The sequence below is a fragment of the Arachis ipaensis genome, chromosome B7, assembly GCF_059453495.1.
Source record: "Arachis ipaensis isolate K30076 ecotype BB chromosome B7, ASM5945349v1, whole genome shotgun sequence".
NCBI lineage: Eukaryota > Viridiplantae > Streptophyta > Magnoliopsida > Fabales > Fabaceae > Arachis > Arachis ipaensis.
The window spans coordinates 107,069,849-107,091,867 of record NC_142442.1 but is presented as its reverse complement, the minus strand read 5'-3'; the positions used below and the strand labels follow the sequence as shown (position 1 = coordinate 107,091,867).

General features: G+C 38.4%; 1 protein-coding gene across 1 annotated transcript; it reads left to right on the top strand.

Moving 5' to 3' along the window:
* Window positions 1–12,932: 12,932 nt before the first annotated feature.
* Window positions 12,933–14,186, top strand: LOC148553642 (uncharacterized). The gene has a single exon (XM_088493194.1). It carries the CDS (start codon window positions 12,933–12,935, stop codon window positions 14,184–14,186), a length of 1,254 nt encoding a protein of 417 aa, XP_088349320.1.
* The last annotated feature ends 7,833 nt before the right edge of the window (window positions 14,187–22,019 follow it).

The window sequence follows — 22,019 nt, the reverse complement described above, 5'->3', positions numbered from 1 at the left end:
CTCAGAGTATCTGTGAAATGACCAACTTGCTGAAGCAGATGCAATTGAATCAACAACAATTTCAGCAAGCTCAACCTTCTCCACCACAGCAAAGCCAACAGTTAGTCCCACAGAGAGTTTGCGAAATCTGTGCTGATTATTGCCATTATACTGATGAATGTCTGTAGCTCCAATAGAAAGACAACACTGTGGCAACCACTCATAACTTCTATGACCGCCCCAACCAAGGGTACAATCAAGGTGGCAATTACAACCACGGATGGCAGGACAATTCTAACCAGAATTGGAGGGACAACAACAACAGAGGAGGCAGAGACAATCAGGGAAATCAGAGGTGGAATAATAACAACAACAGGCAACAGAACCAGAACCAGCCCTACAGAGCACCTCACCTGAGGCAATCCCAAGGACCACAGAATGCCCAACAGCAGACCTCTCAAATTACTTATCCTTCTTCATCTGCTAATGATGACTTACTACAATCTATTGATCGGAGACAATAGACCATGGAAAACAACCTTTATGCTACACTAAATGGTCTGAATTCTACTTTGCAAGCTCTTGTCTCACAGATTGGAGCAATGACTAACTCCAATAACCAGCCTTTGAGCTCCAGTGGAATCCCCTCTCAAACATTACCCAATCCAAAGGGTGGCATTAATGCCATCACCCTAAGGTCAGGAACCACACTACAGGAGAGGAATCAGGAGGAGCCAAGCCCACCAGAACACGCCTCAACTAAAAAGATAGTGGAAATAGAAGATATTGAAGAAGAAGAGGACATATAGGACATAGCTAAAAAAGAAGAAGTTCAACCACAGGAGGAAGCACCACAGAGCACAGACACTGCAGAAGACACCACTCCCATTCCATTTCCACAACTTGCAAGGAAGCCCAGGAAGCAGCTGGAACTTGATCCCAAAATGGTAGAGATATTCAAAAAGGTTGAGGTAACTATTCCTCTTGTATGGTTAATTGTACTATTGGTGGTGTGATAATTTCTGACTGCATGTGTAATTTAGGAGCATCTGTGAGTATAATGCCTTTGTCTATATATGATATTTTGAGGCTCCCTCCCTTAAAAAGGTCGGCAGCTCGTTTTGTGTTAGTAGATAAAAGCATTATTACAGTGGTTAGAGTTGCTGAAGATGTATTAGTGGGCATTAAGGGGCTCACATTCTCCACTAATTTTTATATCCTGGAGATGCCCCAAAATGACTCAGAGAAGCCATCATCAATCCTACTTGGAAGGCCATTCCTGAAGACATCAAAGTTCAAATTGGATGCTTTTTCAGGAACATACTCTTTTGAAATAGATGGCCGATTAGTAAGTTTCAATCTGAATGGAGTTATGAAGCACCCTCCAGAAGATCATTCTATCTTCCAGTGTGACATCATAGATGAAACTGTAGCTGAAGTTCACCAGGAGGAGTTAGAAGAGAAGCACACAGGACAAGGTCCAAGTGTGGGGACACTCTTGAACGATAATGAGGGCACTTTGCCATTATCACCAGCTCCAGACAATCCAGAGCCTAACCATGAGCAGAAGTTAGAGTTGAAACCCCTTCCACCACACCTCAAATATGCTTACCTTGAAGACGAGCAGAAGTTTCCAGTTATCATTGCAAGGGAACTCACTTCTCAACAGGAAGAGCAGTTACTTAGTGTGCTGAGGAGGCACAAGAAGGCAATTGGTTGGAGTTTGGCAGATATAGTAGGCATCAACCCTCAAGTATGTGCATTCATAACCACCCTTTTCTGTTCTCTTCCTTGCTCTATCTCTTTGAATTTAATTTACTTTCTCTTCTCTTTTTCAGAATGGCCACCAATAAGGGCAAAGAGAAAGCTACTCCCAAATCTACAGCAAGGAGAGGAACAAAGAGAGCACTAGTGGCAGAGCCCTCTTCAACTGTGGTTAAACCCTAAACAAAAAGAACTAAGAGGATTATAAAGGTTGATGATAAAGAAAAAGCCTTCCCAGCAAAGAACACGATTTCCCAATCGCTACTGTGAGCAGATGTTCCCCATCCTGGCAGAAAGGAGTTACAACAACGAATACCTTCTTCTCCTCCCAAACCATATTGCTACCTTTGTTGAGCCGCAAATTGCACAAAGACAATGGGGTTTCCTACAGAGACAGCCGAGGCAGGTCAATCTTTCTTGGGTAGTCGAGTTCTACTCCAACTTCCACTGCCAACCCTGCAGTCTGTCTTTGTCCGTCAGAAGCAAGTCCCCATTACAGAAGAGACCATTCAAAGAGCTCTAGGTCTTCCCCCTATTCCAGAAGGATTAGACGCCTTTCAATAATCCGCACTCAAGCGCCAGATGTACCAATTTGACTAGGACGCTGTTCTCAGAGTTATCACACTACCTGGCAGCAGATGGATCTACGGATACCATCGTACCCGCCCTAAGGAAATATCGGCTTCAGCACTTACCTTGGAGGCTCGCGTATGGGCACAGATCATGTCCCATTACGTCTTTCCGAGCACTCACGAGTCCTCCTTCACTGCGGACATGGCCGTTCTACTATGGTGCATCCTTACTAACCAACCTCTGAACCTACCAAGACACATCCAAAATGCCATGGGACACGTACAAATTGCGGGCAACTTACCTTTCCCCGCCTTGGTCTCAGATCTTATCTCAGCAGCCGGAGTCTCCTTCAAAGCTGGCGACACCAAAGCCATGCTTCCACGGGATGATCAATATGTCCCTAATGGAAAATATATCAGACCCTCAGCAGCCACTACAAGCTAGCCTATTGAACCGGCTGCAGACATTCCTCCTTCAATACCACAAGCACCTACAACAGACCAACTGCTCCATCAGATACTCAAAAGGTTGGATTGGCAGGAACATAAAGCTAAGATGAGAGAGCACCATAACAAGTGTCGATTCACATACCTCAAGGAGCTGATTATGAGAAAATTCAAGGACTCAGACACCCCGGACTCCACTTCCTTTACCAGCACAGGAAGCCATGATGGCCCCGACTGTGGAGATACTGCTACCAGCCCACCTTTGTTCCTGACAGATGGCACCGAGGATGGTGCAAAGCCTTAAGTGTGGGGAGGTCGGTCAGTACCTGACTTCCGGAGGTAATTTCTCTTCCCTAAACACCAATAAATTAGGATATTTAGTTAGTTTTTCTTTTATAGAATAGGATAAATTGCATAGTAATAGATTAGTTGCATGCATATTCTACTTGATTGAAAAGACAATAAGTTTCTTCTAGGACTCTATTTTTGGAACAAAATTTCACTAATTTTAATTAAAACCTTTATGTTAAATTTGCTTGAAGTTGTATTTGGAACATGATTTTTGAGCTAAAGAACACACAACCTGTGATATTTGAGCCTTTATGCATGGTTACATTATTTAACCATAATTATTTTATTCTTGTGTGTTTGTTTCTCTATGATTATAATCTATATTTTGTTTCATCCTATATGTCCAATATTTATTATATTTATATGTTTGTATATGATTGAGGCCATTAATTGTTTAGCTCACTTATCCAAATTAAGCATACCCTTTCAATTACCTTTGTTAGCCACTTTGAGCCTTTAAATCCCATTTGTTCTATATTTTACCACATTACTAGCTTTAAGCAGAAAAAACAATTATATATCCCAAATTGAATCTTTGGTTAGCTTAAGATAGAATTGTGTGTGCTAATTAAGTATGGGAAATTGTGGGAACAAAAGATAATAAGAGAATGTGTCATGATAATATAATGGGAATTTGGATACCTACTCATGTGAAACTATAAGAATTAAAAATCTATGTGCATTGATAAGCTATGTTTATTTTTATGCTTATATTAAAAAAAAAACCAAAAATATTCAATAAATAAATAAGGGGACAAAATTACCCCAATGTTAAGTTAAGAATTCAAATATCAATGCATGTATGATAAAATTAAAATAAAAAGTTGATACATGAGTATGGAATGTGAAAGGAAAATTCTGGGTAGCTAGGTATGAATTCTAACGTTATATAGAATATATATATAGGTTATGTTAAAGCTTGGGTTAATTAAAGATTCAGTTTATAAGCTTACTTAGCCATATATGTATCCTTACCATTGCCTTGGCCCCATTACAACCTTGAAAGACCTCATGATGTTTGCATTGGTATATTAAATATTGTTGATTGGTTAGGAGAAGAACAAAAATTAGAGAGCATGATTAGAGAAGGATAGAGTGATTACTGATGAGAGGAACTTTTGCGTGGTCTAGAAATTTGTGGATAAATCCTCGTTTCAAGTATAGTTTATAAACCTTCAAAAGTCCTTTCATACAAACATGTCACAAGTAACAAACCCCTTTAAAATTGATAACCGAGTATTTAAACCTCGGGTCGTCTTCTCAAGGAATTGCAGGGAGGTATGTTCTTATTATTGGTTATGAGTTTGTAAATTCGGGTTTTGGAAGTAAGGAGGAAATATGTTATATGACAAGTAAAATAAAATAATAATAATAAAATCTCTTGGCAAGGTATAAGAATTGAAATTCATATCCTAGTTATCCTTATCAGGTGTGAAGAGAATTGGGTTTTAATCCCACTTGGTCAGCCTTTATTAAACAAAGGAAGGTTAAGTGGACTGATTAGCTTGATTCTCAAGTCCTAGTCAATCCTGTGGAGAGACTAGCCTTAGAGCAATCCTAGCTCAAGCAGAATCTGCCAATTTCAATCACTTGCTGAGTTTGATAACTCAAGTATTACCAATCACTTGACCAAAGCCAAAAGGGAGAAAAAATATCTAAATTAATTTGAAAGCAATCTTAAACAGAGCAAAGCAATCTTAAATCTGAAATACCTCAAATAACATTAATTAAGAAAATTATATGTAACATGGAAGAGTTCATAAATTAAATTGGGAAAATAAATAAAAATAAAGAACCTGGGATTGAGAGCCACTCCTAAAACTAAGAGAAATCCTAAATCCTAATCCTAAGAGAGAGGAGAGAACCTCTCTCTCTAAAAACTACATCTAAATCTTAAAATTGTAAATATGAAAGCTTCTGGATGAATGGATATATTTCCCCACTTTATAGCCTCTAATTTGTATTTTCTGAGCCGCAAATTGGGTCAGAAACAGCCCATAATTCGTTGGTTGCGAATTCAAACATGCTGAATTTCCGTCACTGCGACGCGTCCGCATGGAGCACGCAGTCGCATCGCCTAGCGTTAGGGCAACTATGGCATATTATATATCAAATCGAAGCCCCGGACGTTAGCTTTCCAACGCAACTGAAACCGCGTCGTTTGGACCTCTGTAGCTAAAGTTATAGGCGTTTGAGTGCGAAGAGATCAGGCTGGACAGCTTAGTAATTTCTCCAACTTCTTGTATTCCTTCCACTTTTGCATGCTTCTTCTCCATCCTCTAAGCCATTCCTGCCCTGTAATCTCTGAAATCACTTAACACACATATCAAGGCATCTAATGTTAATAAGAGAGGATTAATATTAGCAAAGATAAGTCCAAAGAAACATGTTTTCAATTAAAGCACATAATTAGGAAGGCAAATGTAAAACCATGCAAATAGTATGAATAAGTGGGTAAAGAGTAGATAAAAACCACTCAATTGAGCACAAGATAAACCATAAAATAGTGGTTTATCAATTACCCTATACACTAGAGAGACTAGAGTATACATACATCATCAGTGAGGGTTCAATGCTTGAAATTCTATGTTCCCTACTTTCATGAGCTATCTTCTTGCATTTTTATCTGTTCTTGCTGTATTAGAATTGAACTAGTGGAGTTTGATTTGTAATTATTTTGAAGAGCTTATTTACTATTGATCAAGTGGACAATAATCATATAGTTGCATTCACATATATAGGTTACATTGCATTGCATGAGTTTTTACATGTTCCTACTCATTTGTTTTATCTCCTTCAACTAAGCATGAGGACATGCTAATGTCTAAGTGTGGGGAGGTTGATAAACCACTATTTTATGGTTTATAATGTGCTTAATTGTGTGGTTTTTTCATGATCTTTACCCACTTATTCATATAAGTAGCATGCATTTATATTTCCTTCTTAAAATTATTACATGATTGAAAATTTGCTTTCTAGAGACTTTTAATTATGTATTTTAATTCTCCTTTATTCCATTCGATGCCGTGATCTGTGTGTTAAGTGTTTCAGGCTTTATAGGGCATGAATGAGTTGGAGATTGGAAGGGAAGCTTGCAAAAATAGAAGGAACATAAGAAGTTGAGGACATGACCAGCGAGAAGTGACGCAGCCGCATGGCTCACGCGACTGCACGAAAGAGAGGAAATCGCAATGACGCGGCCGCATGGCTCATGCAACCGTGCGGATTGGAATAGCACAAGTGACACGGAGGCGTGGACGACGCGCTCGTGTGGCAGGGCAAAACGCCGAATGACGCATCCGTATGAATGACGCGATCACGTGACATGCGCGATCTGCATAATCTGCAGAATTCGCTGAGGGCAATTTTGGGCCCTGTTTTGACCCAGTTCTCGGCCCAGAAAAGTAGACTAGAGCCAGAGGACATGCAGAAACCAACAACAACATTCATTCTACACAATTTTTAGTTTTAGATCTAGTTTTACTCCTCCTCTAGGTTTTCTCTCTACACATTCATAGTTCTTAGGATTTTAAATTTCTATTGCTTTTTGCATTGGGATATTGAGAAGAGTTATTACCTCATCAAGACTTCATCATTCTAGTTCATTTTCTTTACTTGGCTTTACTCTTCCATGTCCTTTAATTTACTCAATTTTACTATTGGATTATTTTAGAATTTATTAATACTAGAATTACTTTTATTTTTAATTGATTCCTTTGAGTTTTATTTATCATGTCTTTCTCTAATTCCCTTTCCTATGTTATGAGTTCTACATTCACAATGAGCGAGTAGTTTCCTAACTTGATGGGGAGTTGATTGAAAGGAACCCTTGAGTTGGAATGCTCAAAAAATAAATTGTAATTGGGTTTATTGTTGGATTGCACTCTAGTCACTAACGCCAGTCCTTCCAAGTAAGCAGATTGGGACTTGTGAATAGAAATAGCATTCCAACTTGTTTGACTTTCCCTTACCTAGTAAGGGATAACTAAACATAACAACCTTCAATTATTAATTACTCTTGAGAGTATTGCAACAAGAATAGGGCTTCCAACTAATCTACTCCCAGTCAAGGCTTTTATTTAAATTACTTAATTTCCCCAATTTAATTTCCTATTTATTCAACTCAAACTCTTTTTGAAAACATCTGATTAATAAAATAGCACACCTTTCTGCAACTCGTTAGGAGACGACATGGGATTCATACTCCCAGCATTTTAATTTTAATTTTCGTGACTACCCTTCTAAATTGATAAGTGGATTTCTAGTTGGTTAAGAACTATAGTTGCAACGCATATCTTATAATAATTCTTAACTCGCCAATTTCCGCCATGTCAGACTTCCACTCTAAGCTTGCTCATCTTTTGAGGTGGAAACAATTTGGCCAAGAAAGCATTGACCAACTTTTCCCAAGAGTTCAGGCATTCTTTAGGTTGTGAGTCCAACCATATCCTAGCTTTGTCTCTTACAGCAATGTGGAAAAGCAAAAGTCTGTAGACCTCAGGATTAACCCCATTGGTCTTAACAGTGTCACAGATTTGCAAGAATTCAGCTAAGAACTGATGAGGATCTTCCAATGGAAGTCCATGAAACTTGCAATTCTGCTGCATTAGAGAAACTAATTGAGGTTTAAGATCAAAGTTGTTTGCTCTAATTACAGGAATTGAGATGCTTCTTCCATAGAAGTCAGAAGTTGGTGCAGGAAAGTCACCAAGCATCTTCCTTGCATCTCCACCATTGTTGTTGGGTTCGGCTGCCATGTCTTCTTCTTTTTTGAAATTTTTTGTAAGGTCCTCTCAGGAGTGTTGTGTTTCAGCTTCTCTTAGCCTCCTCTTCAGAGTCCTTTCAGGTTCAGGATCACCTTCAACAAGAATGTCCTTATCCTTGTTCCTGCTCATATGAAAAAGAATAGAACAAAGAGAATAGTGGAATTCTCTATGTCACAGTATGGAGATTCCCTTATGTGAGTATAAGAATAGAAGAATGAGGTAGAGAGAGAATAAGAGGAATTCAAACATAGAGAGAGGGAGAGGGTTCGAATTATGAGTAGAAGAGAAATGTTAGTAAATAAATAAAATAAGGGTAAAGTATATTTTTTGTCCCTAAAGTTTAGCAAAAGTTTCAAAAATACCTTTAAGTTTTATTTTGTTTCAATTTTGTCCTAGAAGTTTTCGATTTGCATCAAATATACCCTTAACAGCTAAATTTTCAAAAAAATTAAGACCAATCTAACAATAATGCATGAAAACTATGCTTGATTTGCTTGTGTTGAGGGTTGTTCTTATGAAATTGTTGTTGAATTGGTCTTAAATTTTTTGAAAAATTAGTCGTTCGGGGTATATTTGATGCAAATCGAAAACTTTTAGGACAAAATTGAAACAAAATAAAACTTAGGGGTATTTTTAAAACTTTTGTCAAACTTTAGGGACAAAAAATATACTTTACCCATAAAATAAATAGAAAGAGATGGGAGAGAAAGTATTCGAATATTAATTAAAAGAAAAGAAAAATATTTTTGTTTTTATTTTAATTATAAGTTAGAATTCAAAATTTAAGAAAGGAAATAAAATAAAATTAGAATTTAAAACAATTAGTTAATTAAAAAGAATTTTGAAAAAGTGGTTAGTGATTTTCGAAAATTAGAAGTGGAAAAGTAGTTAGGTGGTTTTGAAAAAGATAAGAAATAGTAAACTTTTTAAAATTAAAACAAACAAGTCAAGTGGTTAATGGAAAAAGATTTGAAAATAATTTTTGAAAAGATGAGAAGTTAGAAAAATATTTTGGAAATAAATTTTGAAAAAGATATTATTGAAATTTATTTTGAAAAATATTTGAAAAAGAAATTTAAAAAAATTTGATTTTTAAAATTAAAGTTGATGACTTAGCTAACAAGAAACTAAAAGATATGATTCTAGAATCTAAAGATTAAACCTTTCTTAACAGGAAAGTAACAAACTTGAAATTTTTGAATCAAAACATTAATTGTTAGTAAAGTTTTTGAAAATCTGAAATAAAATTAAGGAAAAGATTTTAAAAATTTTATTTTGAAAAATTTTCGAAAAACATGAAAGAAAAATGAAAAAGATTTGATTTTGAAAAAGATTTGAAAAGATAGAATTTTTAAATTGAAATTTTGGCTTGACTAACAAGAAACAACTAAATTTTAAAAATTCTTGGCTAAGTCAACCCAAAATTTCGAATTTTATGAGTGAAATAAGGGAAAGATATTATTTTTTATTTTTTGAATTAATGAAGAAAGAGAAAAACAACAAAATAAAACAAAACATAAAAATTTAAGATCAAAACAAATAATGCATGCAAAAACACTTTGAATGTCAAGATGAACACCAAGAACACTTTGAAGATCAAGATGAACATCAAAAACATATTTTTGAAATTTTTTTTTAGAAAAGAAAGACATGCAAGACACCAAACTTAGAAATTTTTAATGTTTAGACACTGTGAATTCGAAATGCATATGAAAAACAACAAAAAACACAAAACAAGAAAAATTAAAGATCAAACAAGGAAAATCATCAAGAACAACTTGAAGATCAAAGAAGAACACAATGCATGAATTTTCGAAAATCTAAGAAAAATTAAAAATATGCAGTTGACACCAAACATAAAATTTGACACTAGACTCAAACAAGAAACATAAAAATTTTTTTGGTTTTATGATTTTATTATTATTATTATTATTTTGTATTTTTTTTGAAAATAAAAATAAAAAGCTTAAACATAAAATAAAATTACCCAATCTAAGCAACAAGATGAACCGTCAGTTGTCCAAACTCAAACAATCCCTGGCAACAGCGCCAAAAACTTGGTGCACGAAATTGTGATTCACAATTTTCACAACTCCGCACAACTAACTAGCAAGTGCACTGGGTCGTCCAAGTAATACCTTACGTGAGTAAGGGTCGATCCCACGGAGATTGTCGGCTTGAAGCAAGCTATGGTCATCTTGTAAATCTCAGTCAGGCGGATTTAAATGGTTATGAGTTTTGATAACTAAAAGATAAATAAAACATAAAATAAAATAAAGGAACTTATGTAATTCATTGGTGGGAATTTCAGATAAGCGTTTGGAGATGCTTTATTGCTTCTGAACCTCTGCTTTCCTATTGTCTTCTTCCAACCATGCGTGCTCCCTTCCATGGCAAGCTGTATGATCCCCTCGGATGAAAAATACCAGGTACGATCTCTGCAAGGCTAATCAACTGTCGGATTTCTCGTCTCGAATGAAAAATACCAGGTACATCTACCGTACGGCTAATCATCTGTCGGTTCCTGCTAGCGTCGGAATAGAACCCTTGTCCTTTTGCACACTGTCACTGCGCTCAACATTCGCAAGTTTGAAGCTCGTCACAGTCATCCCTCCCCAGATCCTACTCGGAATACCACAGACAAGGTTTAGACTTTCCGGATCTCAGGAATGGCTGCCAATAGTTCTAGCCTATACCACGAAGATACTAATCTCACAGACTCGGTCCGTGTATTAGATACCCAAGAGAATATACCCCGACTGTCGTCCAATGACTACGTTGAATCTCATGTAGACCGTTTTATGGTTGTCAGGCACGCAGATCTTGGCTAAGCGAGCAACGAAGATTGGGTGATTGTCACGGGTCATCCCTTCATTCTGACTTAATTGAATTAAGTACGAGAGTATATCTTGGAGATGAAGTAGGAGTGAATTGAAAAAGAAACAATAGTACTTGCATTAATTCATGAAGAACAGCAGAGCTCTACACCTTAATCTATGGGGTGTAGAAACTCCACCGTAGAAAATACATAAGGAAAAATAGTCTAGGCATGGCCGTGTGGCCAGCCTCCAAGTCCAAGGATGATAATCTCATAATCCCCTAATACAATAGTAAAAAGTGCTATTTATACTAAATTAATTACTAGGGATTACAGAAAATGAATAAATAAATGTAGATAGTGTAAAAATCCACTTCCGGAGCTCACTTGATGTGTACTTGGGCTGATCATTGAGCTTTACACGTGCATAGGCCATTCTTGGAGTTAAACACTAGCTTGGGTGCCAGTTTAGGCGTTTAACTCCAGTTTTGGTGCCAGTTCTGGCGTTTTACTCCAGAAAAGGGTCTTTGGTGGGCGTTTAGACGCCAGTTTGGGCCATCAAATCTCGGGAAAAGTATGGAGTATTATACATTGCTGGAAAGCCCAAGATGTCTACTTTCCAACATAGTTGAGAGTGCGCCAATTGGGCTTCTGTAGCTCCAGAAAATCATTTTGAGTGCAGGAGGATTAGAATTCAACAGCATCTGCAGTCCTTTTTCAGCCTCTGAATCAGATTTTTGCTCAGGTCCCTCAACTTCAGCCAGAAAATACCTGAATTTATAGAAAAATACACAAACTCATAGAAAAGTCCAGAAATGTGATTTTTTCATAAAAACTAATAAAAATATAATAAAAAGTAACTAAAATACACTAAAAACTAGGTAAAAACAATGCCAAAAGGGTATAAATTATCCGCTCATCAGGTTGTTTCTGCCACCATTGGAGTCCCGCTGCCATTGATGCCTTGGCCGCTACAACTCTGGCCGATGGAAACAGTTCTGTGACTTCCGGAACCATCGCCTAAGCTTCTAGCCGCTTTTGCCGTCGCGGGAAAACTCTGCCGGTAAGGGTTTTTGGGTCAGTTTTCATTCATTTAAGAATCTGTAAACTTTATCGTCTCTGTATGTGGGTTTTAGTCACCATCGCCAGAGTCCGATTGCCGCTGCAGCTTGAGGTGGCTGCCGGGGCCGTTGCTGAGCTGGTTCAGAGCCCGCCACTATTTTGTTTCACTAGTTCATTAAGTATTTCTGTTTTGAAAGCCCTGATAAATCCCAATTTTATAATTTATTTTGTGTTTATTTTGGGGTATTTTATCACCTTTTCTCACATTTATTCAATGAAATATCATGATTTTGCAATTCTCCCTTGATTTGTGCTTAAATATGAAAACATGTTTTTTAGGCCCTAAAATTGGTGATTTAATCCACTTTAATTCCATTCGATGCCTTGATATGTTTGTTGAGTGATTTCAGGTTCATAAGGCAAGTATTGGATGGAAGAAGTGAGGAGAAAAGCATGAAAAGTGAGAGAACTCATGAAGAAATGAAGGAACCATAAAGCTGTCAAGCCTGACCATAACTTGAGCTACAGAGGTCTAAATGAGGTGAGAACAGCGTCGGTTAGTCCGCTCTGAGGGCAGATCTGAAAGTGAACTTAAGGAAGAAACCTGCCCCCGTTCTACTGATTCGGTTGTTTTACGTGCAGAAGACATGGCAGCTAGGAGAGTTACCATCCAGGAGGAAGGAGCCCCTGATTTTACAATGCAACCGTTTCAAGCGCATCATCCAGTGGTAGCTACAGATTTTGAAATAAAGACCGCACTGCTAAATTTGATGCCCAAGTTTCATGGCCTACCTGCTCAAGAGCCTATCAAGCACTTGAGAGACTTCCAGGCAGCCTGTTCTACTGTCAGGCGTGATGGTACTGATGAAACTTCAATTTTGCTGAAAGCTTTCCTGTTTTCTCTCGAGGGAAAAACAAGAGAGTGGTACTACACTCAACCTCTAGCAAATGTATCCAACTGGGATACACTCAGAAAGGAGTTTTTGGAGAAATTCTTTCCATCTGAAGTTACTGATAAACTGAGGAAGGATATTTCCACAATTGTTCAGGATGACAATGAGACTCTCTTTGAATACTGGGGAGCGCTTCAACAATCTTCTGGAAGCATGCCCCCACCACATGATTGACAAGATAGTGTTACTTAGCTATATCACTTTCTCCTCTCTTTTTAGGATGGCCACCAAGAAAGGAAAGGAGAAAGCAACTCCTAAACCCCCAGCAAGAAGAGGCACTAAAAGAGCATCAGTGGCAGAGCTATCTTCAACCGCAGTCAAGCCCTCAACAAAAAGAGTTAAGAGGATAATAAAGGTTGATGACAAAGAGAAAGCCTTTCCAGCAAAGGAAACTGCGCGATTTCCCAATCGCTACTGTGAGCAGATGTTCCCTATCCTGGCAGAAAAGAACTATAACAATGAATACCTTCTTATCCTTCTGTCCAATATTGCTACCTTTGTTGAGCCGCAAATTGAACGAAGACAATGGGGTTTCCTACGGAGACAGCCAAGGCAGGTCAATCTTTCTTGGGTAGTTGAGTTCTACTCTAACTTCTACATGCCAACCCTGCAGTCTGTTTATGTCCGACAGAAGCAAGTCCCCATTATAGAAACGGCCATTCAGCAAGCTCTGAGTCTTCCCCCTATTCCAGACGGAATGGACGCCTTCCAAGAAGCCGCCCTTAAGCGCCAGAGGTACCAATTTGACTGGGACTCCGTTCTCGGAGTTATCGCATTACCTGACAGCCGTTGGATCTACGGATACCACTGTACCCGCCCTAAAGGAATCTTGGCTTCAGCACTTACCTTGGAGGCTCGCGTATGGGCACAGATCATGTCCCATTACGTCTTTTCGAGCACTCATGAGTCCTCCTTTACTGCAGACATGGCTGTTCTACTATGGTGCATCCTTACAGACCAACCTCTGAATCTCTCACGACATATCCGGAATTCTATGGGACACGTACAAATTGCGGGCAATTTACCTTTTCCCACCTTGGTCTCAGATCTTGTCTCAGCCGCCGGAGTCTCCTACAGAGCTGGGGACACCAAAGCCGTGCTTCCACGGGATGATCAGTATGTCTCTAACGGAAAATACCTCAGACTCCCAGTAGCCACTACAAGCCTTCCTACTACTCCAGTTGAAGATAATCCTTCTTCAACACCACAAGCACCTACAACTGATGAATTGCTCCAGCAGATAATCAAGAGGTTGGATCGACAAGAACACAAAGCTAAGTTGAGAGAGCGCCGTAACAACCGAAGATTCAAACACCTCAGGGAGCTACTTAGAGGAGATTGCAAAGACTCAGACACCCCGGAATCCACTTCTTTTACTAGCACAAGGAGCCATGACGGTCCCGATTGTGGAGATACTGATACCAGCCCACCCCTGTTCCTGACAGACGGCACCGAGGACGGTGCAAAGCCTTAAGTGTGGGGAGGTCGGTCAGTACCTGACTTCCGGAGGTAATTTCTCTTCTTTAGCACCAATAATTAGGATATTTTAGTTAGATTTTCTTTCTTTTATAGAATAGAATAAATTGCATAGGTTAGGATAGTTGCATGCATGTTCTACTTGATTGAAAAGACAATAAGTTCTTTTAAGACTCTATCTTTGGAAGAAAATTTCACTAATTTTTCAAAATTTTTATGATAAATTTGCTTGAGTTGTATTTGGAACATGTCATTTGAGCTAAAGAACACACAACCTTAAGATTTGAGCCTTTATGTATGGTTACATTATTTAACCATAATTATTTCATTCTTGTGTGTTTACTTCTCTATGATTGTAATCTATATTTTGTTTTATCTTATATGTCCAATATTTATTATATTTACATGCTTGCACATGATTGAGGCCATTATTTGTTTAAACTCACTTATCCAAATTAAGCCTACCCTTTTCAATTACCTTTGTTAACCACTTTGAGCCTTTAAATCCCATTTGTTCTATATTTTACCACATTACTAACCTTAAGCTGAAAAACAATTGTATATCCCAAATTGAATCTTTGGTTAGCTTAAGATAGAATTGTGTGTGCTAGTTAAGTATGGGAAATCGTGGAAACAAAAGTTGTTAAGGGAATGTGTCATGAGAATTTAATGGGAATTTGGATACCTACTCATGTGAAACTATAAGAATTAAAAAAATCTATGTGCATTGATAAGCTATATTTCTTTCAATAAAAAAAATAAAAAAAATAATAAAATATAAGGGGACAAATTTACCCCAATGTTAAATTCAGAACTCAAAGATCAATGCACATATGATAGAATCAAATACAAAGTTGATACATGAGTATGGATTGAAAAAGGGAATTCTGGGTAGCTAGGTATGAACTTTAAGATTACATTAAAAATGTATAGGTTGGGTTGAAGCTTGGGTTAATTAAAGATTCAATTTATCAGCTCACTTAACCATATGTATATCCTACCTGTACATTGGCCCCATTACAACCTTGAAAAGACCTCATGATGTTTGCATTGGTATATTAACTATTGTTGCTTGGTTAGGAGAAGAACAAAAGTTAGAAAGCATGATTAGAGAAGGATAGAGTGATTACCTTATACACTAGAGATTAGAGTGTACATACATTATCAGTGAGGGTTCAATGCTTGAATTTTCATGTTCCTTGCTTTCATGAGCTATCTTCTTGCACTTTTATCTGTTTTATTGTATAATGATAGAATTAGTGGAATTTGATTTGTAATTGTTTTGAAGAGCTTATTTACTTTTGATCAAGTGGGCAAGAATCATATAGTTGCATATATATATATATATATATATATATATATAGGCTTGCATTGCATTTCATGAGTTTCTACAAGTTCATACTTATTTCCTTATCTCCTTCAATTAAGCATAAGGACATGCTAATGTTTAAGTGTGGGGAGGTTGATAAACCACTATTTTATGGTTTATATTGTGTTTAATTGTGTGGTTTTATCATGATCCTTACCCACTTATATCATTAAATTAGCATGAAATTATAATTCCTTCCTGAATTTATAACATGCTTGAAAACTGCTTCCTAGAGACTTTAATTATGTATTTTTAATTCTCTTTTATTCCATTCGACGCCGTGATCTGTGTGTTGAGTGTTTCAGACTTTATAGGGCATGAATGAGTTGGAGATTGGAAAGGAAGCTAGCAAAAATGGAAGAAACACAAGAATTTGAGGAGATAACCAGCGAGAAGTGACGCGATCGCATGGCTCACGCGACTGCACGAAAGGGAGCAAATCGCAGTGACGCGGCCGCATGGCTCACGCGGCCGCGCGGATTGGAAAAGCTCAAGCGACGCGGTAGCGTGGACGACGCGAACACGTGGCAAGGAAAAGCGCGAATGACGCGTCCGCATGGATGACGCGATCGCGTGACATGTGCGATCTGCATAATCTGCAGAATTTGCTGGGGGCGATTTTGGACCTTATTTCGACCCAGTTTTTAGCCTGGAACAGTAGACTAGAGCCAGAGAATATGCAGAAACAAAGCACAACATTCATTCTACACAGTTTTCAGTTTTAGATCTAGTTTTACTCTTATAGGTTTTTCTCTCTAGGTTTTAGAATTTTAATTTTTAATTGGACTTAGCATTGGAACATTGAGAAGTGTTATTTCCTCATCAAGACTTCGTCATTCTAGTTCGTTCTCTTAACTTGGTTTTATTCTTCCATGTTCTTTGCTTTGTTTAATTTTGTCATTTTGAATACTTTCATGATTATTTAATACAAGGATTATTTCTTCCATTTTAATTTATTTTCCATTCCAATAATCATGTCTTCTTTTAAATCTCTTTCATATGTTATGGATTTATTATTTACAATGAGCGAGTAGTTTCTTCACTTGATGGGGAGTTGATTGAAAGGAAATCTTGAGTTGGAAGAATTGAAAGAGAATTTTTAATTGGGTTAACTGTTGGATTGCTATCCAGTCACTAACACCAATCCCTTTGAACTAAGTGGGTTGCAACTCGTGAATAGATTTAGCATTCCAACTTGTTTGACTTTCCTTTACCTAGTAAAGGATAACTAAACAGAATAACCATTAATTATAAATTAATCTTGAAATCATCCCATCAATAATAGAGATTCCAACTAATCAACTCCCAGTCAAGGCTTTTATTCATATTATTTAAATTTTCTCAATTTAATTTTCTATCTACTTAACTCAACCTTTTGGAACATCTGATTTATAAAATAGCACACTTTTCTGCAACTCGTTGGGAGACGACCTAGGACTCCAACTCCCAGTAATTTTTAATTTAAACTCTCTGTGACATATTTCTAAATTGATAGGCAGATTTTCGGTGAGTTAAGAACTATACTTGCAATGTAACTATTTTAATAATTTTTAATTCACCAACTTTTGTGTCTCATCACACGTGCCATGTACGCGTGCGCGCTGATGGAGCACGTGGTTCACTAAAGTGAAATCGTGGCCAGTGATTTCTGAAGCACTTTGGGCCCAACCCAACTCATTTCTGATGCTATTAAACCCAAGAATTGAGGGGGGAATGAACCAAGTAGTCATAGTTTAGTTTTTATCATGTTTTAGGATAGAATTCTAGAGAGAGAGAGAGGCTCTTTCCTCTCTCTAGATTTAGGATAGTAATTAGGGTAAAATTAGGCTTTTGGTTAGCTTGGAGTGGCTAGAAGTGTTTCTTGAAACAAGGCTGCGAGGTGGACCTAGAGGGCTATCTGACCATTGTCCATTGATTATGGAGGTCTCACGGATTAGAGGGGGCCTAGACCTTTTCAGAGTTTGGACTCCTGGTTTACGCATGGTGGGTTCTTGAGGATGGTAAAAAAAGAATGGAGGAGTTTAGGGGAGGTACAGTTTATGGACAAGCTAAAGGCTTTGGCAAAGCCACAGAGCAGATGGCATAAAGAGCACTTTGGGGGCATGGACACTAGGATCACATAGCTTGGGGATGAAATAAGGAAAATGGATGACATAGTTGGTACTGGAGTGGCTAATGGGACTACTGAAGCAAGAAGAAAGGCGCTTGTGATTTTTTGTAGAAGGTGGTATATAAGAAAGGAGCTACATTAGAAGCAGATGTCAAGATCCCAGCATGTGAAGGAAATGGATAAAAATACCCGGTACTTTCACAATTTAGCCTCAGCGTGAAGAAGGTCCAATCGGATTGATGCCTTACTAGTGAATGGGAGGTTGGTCAGGAATCAAGCAAGGATCAAGATTGCTATCCGAGACTTCTATAAGGAGCTGTACCACCAGGAGCCTTCGCCGGTTATTGGGTTCAGGGATGGGCTAGTAAAGCAAATTCTTCTGGAAGAGGCAACAGAGCTAGAGCTGATGCCAACTACTGAAGAAATAAAGGAGGCAATTTGGGATTGTGAGTCAACAAAGGCACCAGGCATTGATGGGTATAATATGAATTTTATAAAGAAGTGTTGGGAAGATTTAGGTGGAGAGTTCACTGGAGCGGTGAAAGGGTTCTTCCAGTCAGCAAAGCTTCCTAGCGAATCGAACGTCACTTGGGTAACGCTGGCGCCGAAGTTTACTGGAGCCAGAGAAATAAAGGATCTTCGGCCGATTAGTATGGTGGGTTGTGTCTATAAGGTCATTTCTAAGGTTTTGGTTTGGAGGATGCGGCGGGTAATGCTGGGTCTGGTAGGAGAGACTCAGAGCACTTTCGTGAAGGGTAGGAAAATACACGATGGGGCTTTGATCGCCTGTGAAACCGTGCATTGGGTGAAGGCACAGAAAAAGAGATCCGCGATAATAAAGCTGGATTTCCAAAAGGCATATGATAGAGTCAAATGGGGTTTTGTGGATATTGTTTTACAGAAGATGGGTTTTGGTCAGAGATGGAGAGGCTGGGTTAAGGAGTGTGTCTGTTCTGCTTCTATGTCGGTACTTGTCATAGGATCACCTTCGAAGCCATTCAAAATGGAAAGGGGTCTACGACAAGGTGACCCGCTATCTTCGTTCCTATTTGTTCTAGTTGTTGATGTGTTGCATAGGATGATTGTAGAGGCGGTCAGGAACGGTCGTATCTCTCCGCTACTAGTTGGGAAGGATAACATTGAGTTGTCTCATTTGCAGTTTGCAGATGATACTATTCTCTTCTGCCCACCTGATGAAGAGACCATCAGAAATTATCAGCGACTGCTCCGGTACTTTGAACTGATGTCTGGATTTTGCATCAATTTTCAGAAGTCTAACATCATTCTGGTCAATTGTGATAGGCTGTGGACCCGTAGAATGTGTCTGTTATTGGGTTGTACAGAGGCATCATTACCAATTAGATATCTGGGTATTCCACTGGGAGCAAATCCGAGGCTAGTTAGGACATGGAAACCAGTGATTGATAAGGTGGAAGAAAAGCTGAGCTTGTGGAAAGCGAAGACCCTCAACAAAGCGGGCAAGCTGGTACTCATTAAGTCGGTCCTAAGTAGCCTGCCTATTTACTACCTCAGCTTGTACAGGATGCCGAAGACGGTGGCAGAGAAGTTGATTACATTACAATGCCAGTTCTTGTGGAGTACGGAGGAGGAGAGGCAAGGATTACCACTTGTGAAGTGGGAAGTAGTAATGACTCCAAAGAAGGCAGGTGGATTGGGAGTTGGTGATGCAGTTATTCGAAATATAGCATTGTTGTTAAAGTGGTGGTAGAGGTTCTCAAAGGAAGACTGTACCTTATGGAAGAAAGTGGTTTGCTCTTGTACCCACATGGATCCTGCTGTGATGCTGCGTGACCAGCCTGTCCCCAAAAAAGGGGGGCCTTGGAAGGATATCTGTCAGCTACATATTCGCGAACTGCGGTTGAGAGAAAAGATGATCAGCGGGTTGTTGATGGACCTTGGGAACGGCAGAACAATCCGGTTTTGGGAGGATAGCTGGCTACCTAATGGGGTATTAAAAGATTTGTTTCCTAGACTCTACTCGGTTTCAACCCTTAGTGGTTCAGTGGTAGGGGATTGTAGGTTTTGAGATGGGTTAGACTGGATTTGGAGTTTCCACTGGAGAAGGGAGTTGTTCCAATGGGAGTTGGATTTAGTTAATTTACACACAGTTAAGCCCACGGCTGAGAGAGAGGATAGCGTGGTGTGGAAATTTGATAGAACAGGTGTTTATTCAACTAAGTCCTTTCCCCAGGCGCTGCATGCGGAAGTTCTACCGGAGGAAGTCACAAGCTATAGCTTCACGAGTGCTGTTTGGAAAGGGTTCATCCCTCCGAGGATTGAGCTTTTGTCCTGGTTTATGTTGATCGGAAAGGTGAATACTAAGGACCAGCTGGGTAAACTACATGTCATTGATCAGAATGACACTTTGTGTGTGCTATGTTGTAAGTCTGAGGAAACTGCCTTTCATTTGTTTCTTGGTTGTGAGATTAGATGGTAGGTGTGGTGTGCTTGGCTATTTGCCTTTGGAAGGAGTTGTTGTTTGCTAGGTAATCTAAAGGACCACTTTGAAAGTTGGACGACCTCAGTAGCAAGGAAGGTAGATCGAAAGCGGTGGTTCATTGGGTTCTTTGCTGTTGTCTGGACAATATGGTTAGAAAGGAATAGCAGGCTATTCCGAAATCAAGCCTCAGGTGTGCCGGCAATTATAAACAAGTCGTTTGAGTTTGCTGAGGAATGGATTGATGGAGAGTCCTTTGGTTGTTGATGGCCTTGCCGAAATTGATTAGGGGTTGTTTGGTATCTAGTTTATTCTTGGTCTTTGTATCACCTTTTCACTACTCCATCCTGTTGTGTTGTGCTCCCTTTAATTCAAAAAAAAAAAAACACTCTCAAACTTCTCTTTCAATTCTTATTTTGATTTCAATTCTCATTATATTTTAGTGTTCTATTGTCTCAATCTTCTTAGTTTCTCTTGTTAATTTCTTGTTTTACTCTCTTTTATGTTTATGAACAATTGTTGGATCTTAATTTTCTTTAATGCAATTTTATGTTTCCATGCTCTTCTATGTTTATCTTCATTGTTATTGTTGATTTCTTGCTTATGTTAGTTGTGGGTTTCACTAATTTTAGCATTTTGTGAAGTTTTACTTTTATTGCACACTCGGTGTTTGGTGAAATGTTTCCTCTAGTATTTGAGTAGTTTTCTTTACTCTTGGCCTAGGCTAAGGGAATTGAGTGACCTTAAGTAATTGGGTCTCAATGATTTGGTGATTTGAGAACCCTTGGTGATCAATTTGATATCCATTGACACCAACCTACTACTAATCTAATTAGTAGATAGGTTGGGACTTATGGGTTTATGTGATCAAGCCTATTTGCCGTACTTCAAGCCTAAGAGTAGATATTACGTACTTAAGGCTTTTGGAAGTAGACTTAATAGGTTGGCCTCTCATAATTATCAATGTTTGGTTTGTAGACAAGGATGGTGACCTCAATTACCTATGTCTAGCCAAGAGTACTTTTCATTTCTTTTATTAGTTCTTGTTAGTTTACTTTTCTTACCATTTAATTTCTTGCAAAAATACAAAATTCAAACCCCCCTTGCATTTTCATAGCCAATAATTGAGCACTTCATTGCAATTCCTTGTGAGACAACCCGGAGTTCAAATACTTCGGTTAATTCTTATTGGTGTTTGTACTTGTGACAACTCAAATTTTTGATGTGGGAATTGTATGTTGGTTTAGAACTATCCTTACAACGAAGTTCTTATTTCTAGAAGAGAAATTCTAGACCATCACAACAATTTTCATCAATCAAAATGGTGCCGTTGCCGGGGAGTTGCAATGGTGTTATGTTATTGGCTATTGTATATAGGTTAATATACTTCTTTGCTAGTTTTTTCTTGTTTTAGGAGTTAGTTTTTATTAGTTCTTACTAGTTTTGTTTTTATTTTCTCTTGCTATTATGAATTCTCACAACTTTGGCTATGAGTTTGGTTCAAATTATGTTGTAAGAAATGGGAGCTACATTGAGGATGTGCATCAGGGATGGAACAATCAAAGATGGGAGGAGCCTCAAGGAATTGATCAACCTTCTTGGCAACTACAACCTCCAGTTTCTTATGGGTATAACTCTAATCCTAATGCATGTTAATCTAATGGATGTGGTGACCCTTATTGTGATTGTCAACAACCATCACCACATGCCTATGAACCACCCTCTCAACATGGTTTTGAACCACCTTACTCACAAGCCCCCTATCACCAAACACCTCATCATGACCCTAATTCTTATCCACTATACCAACCACCTTATGAACCATATGAACCACACATGGAACCACCACCATTCCAACACAATTGCTCTCAAGAACCACCTCAATATACACCAC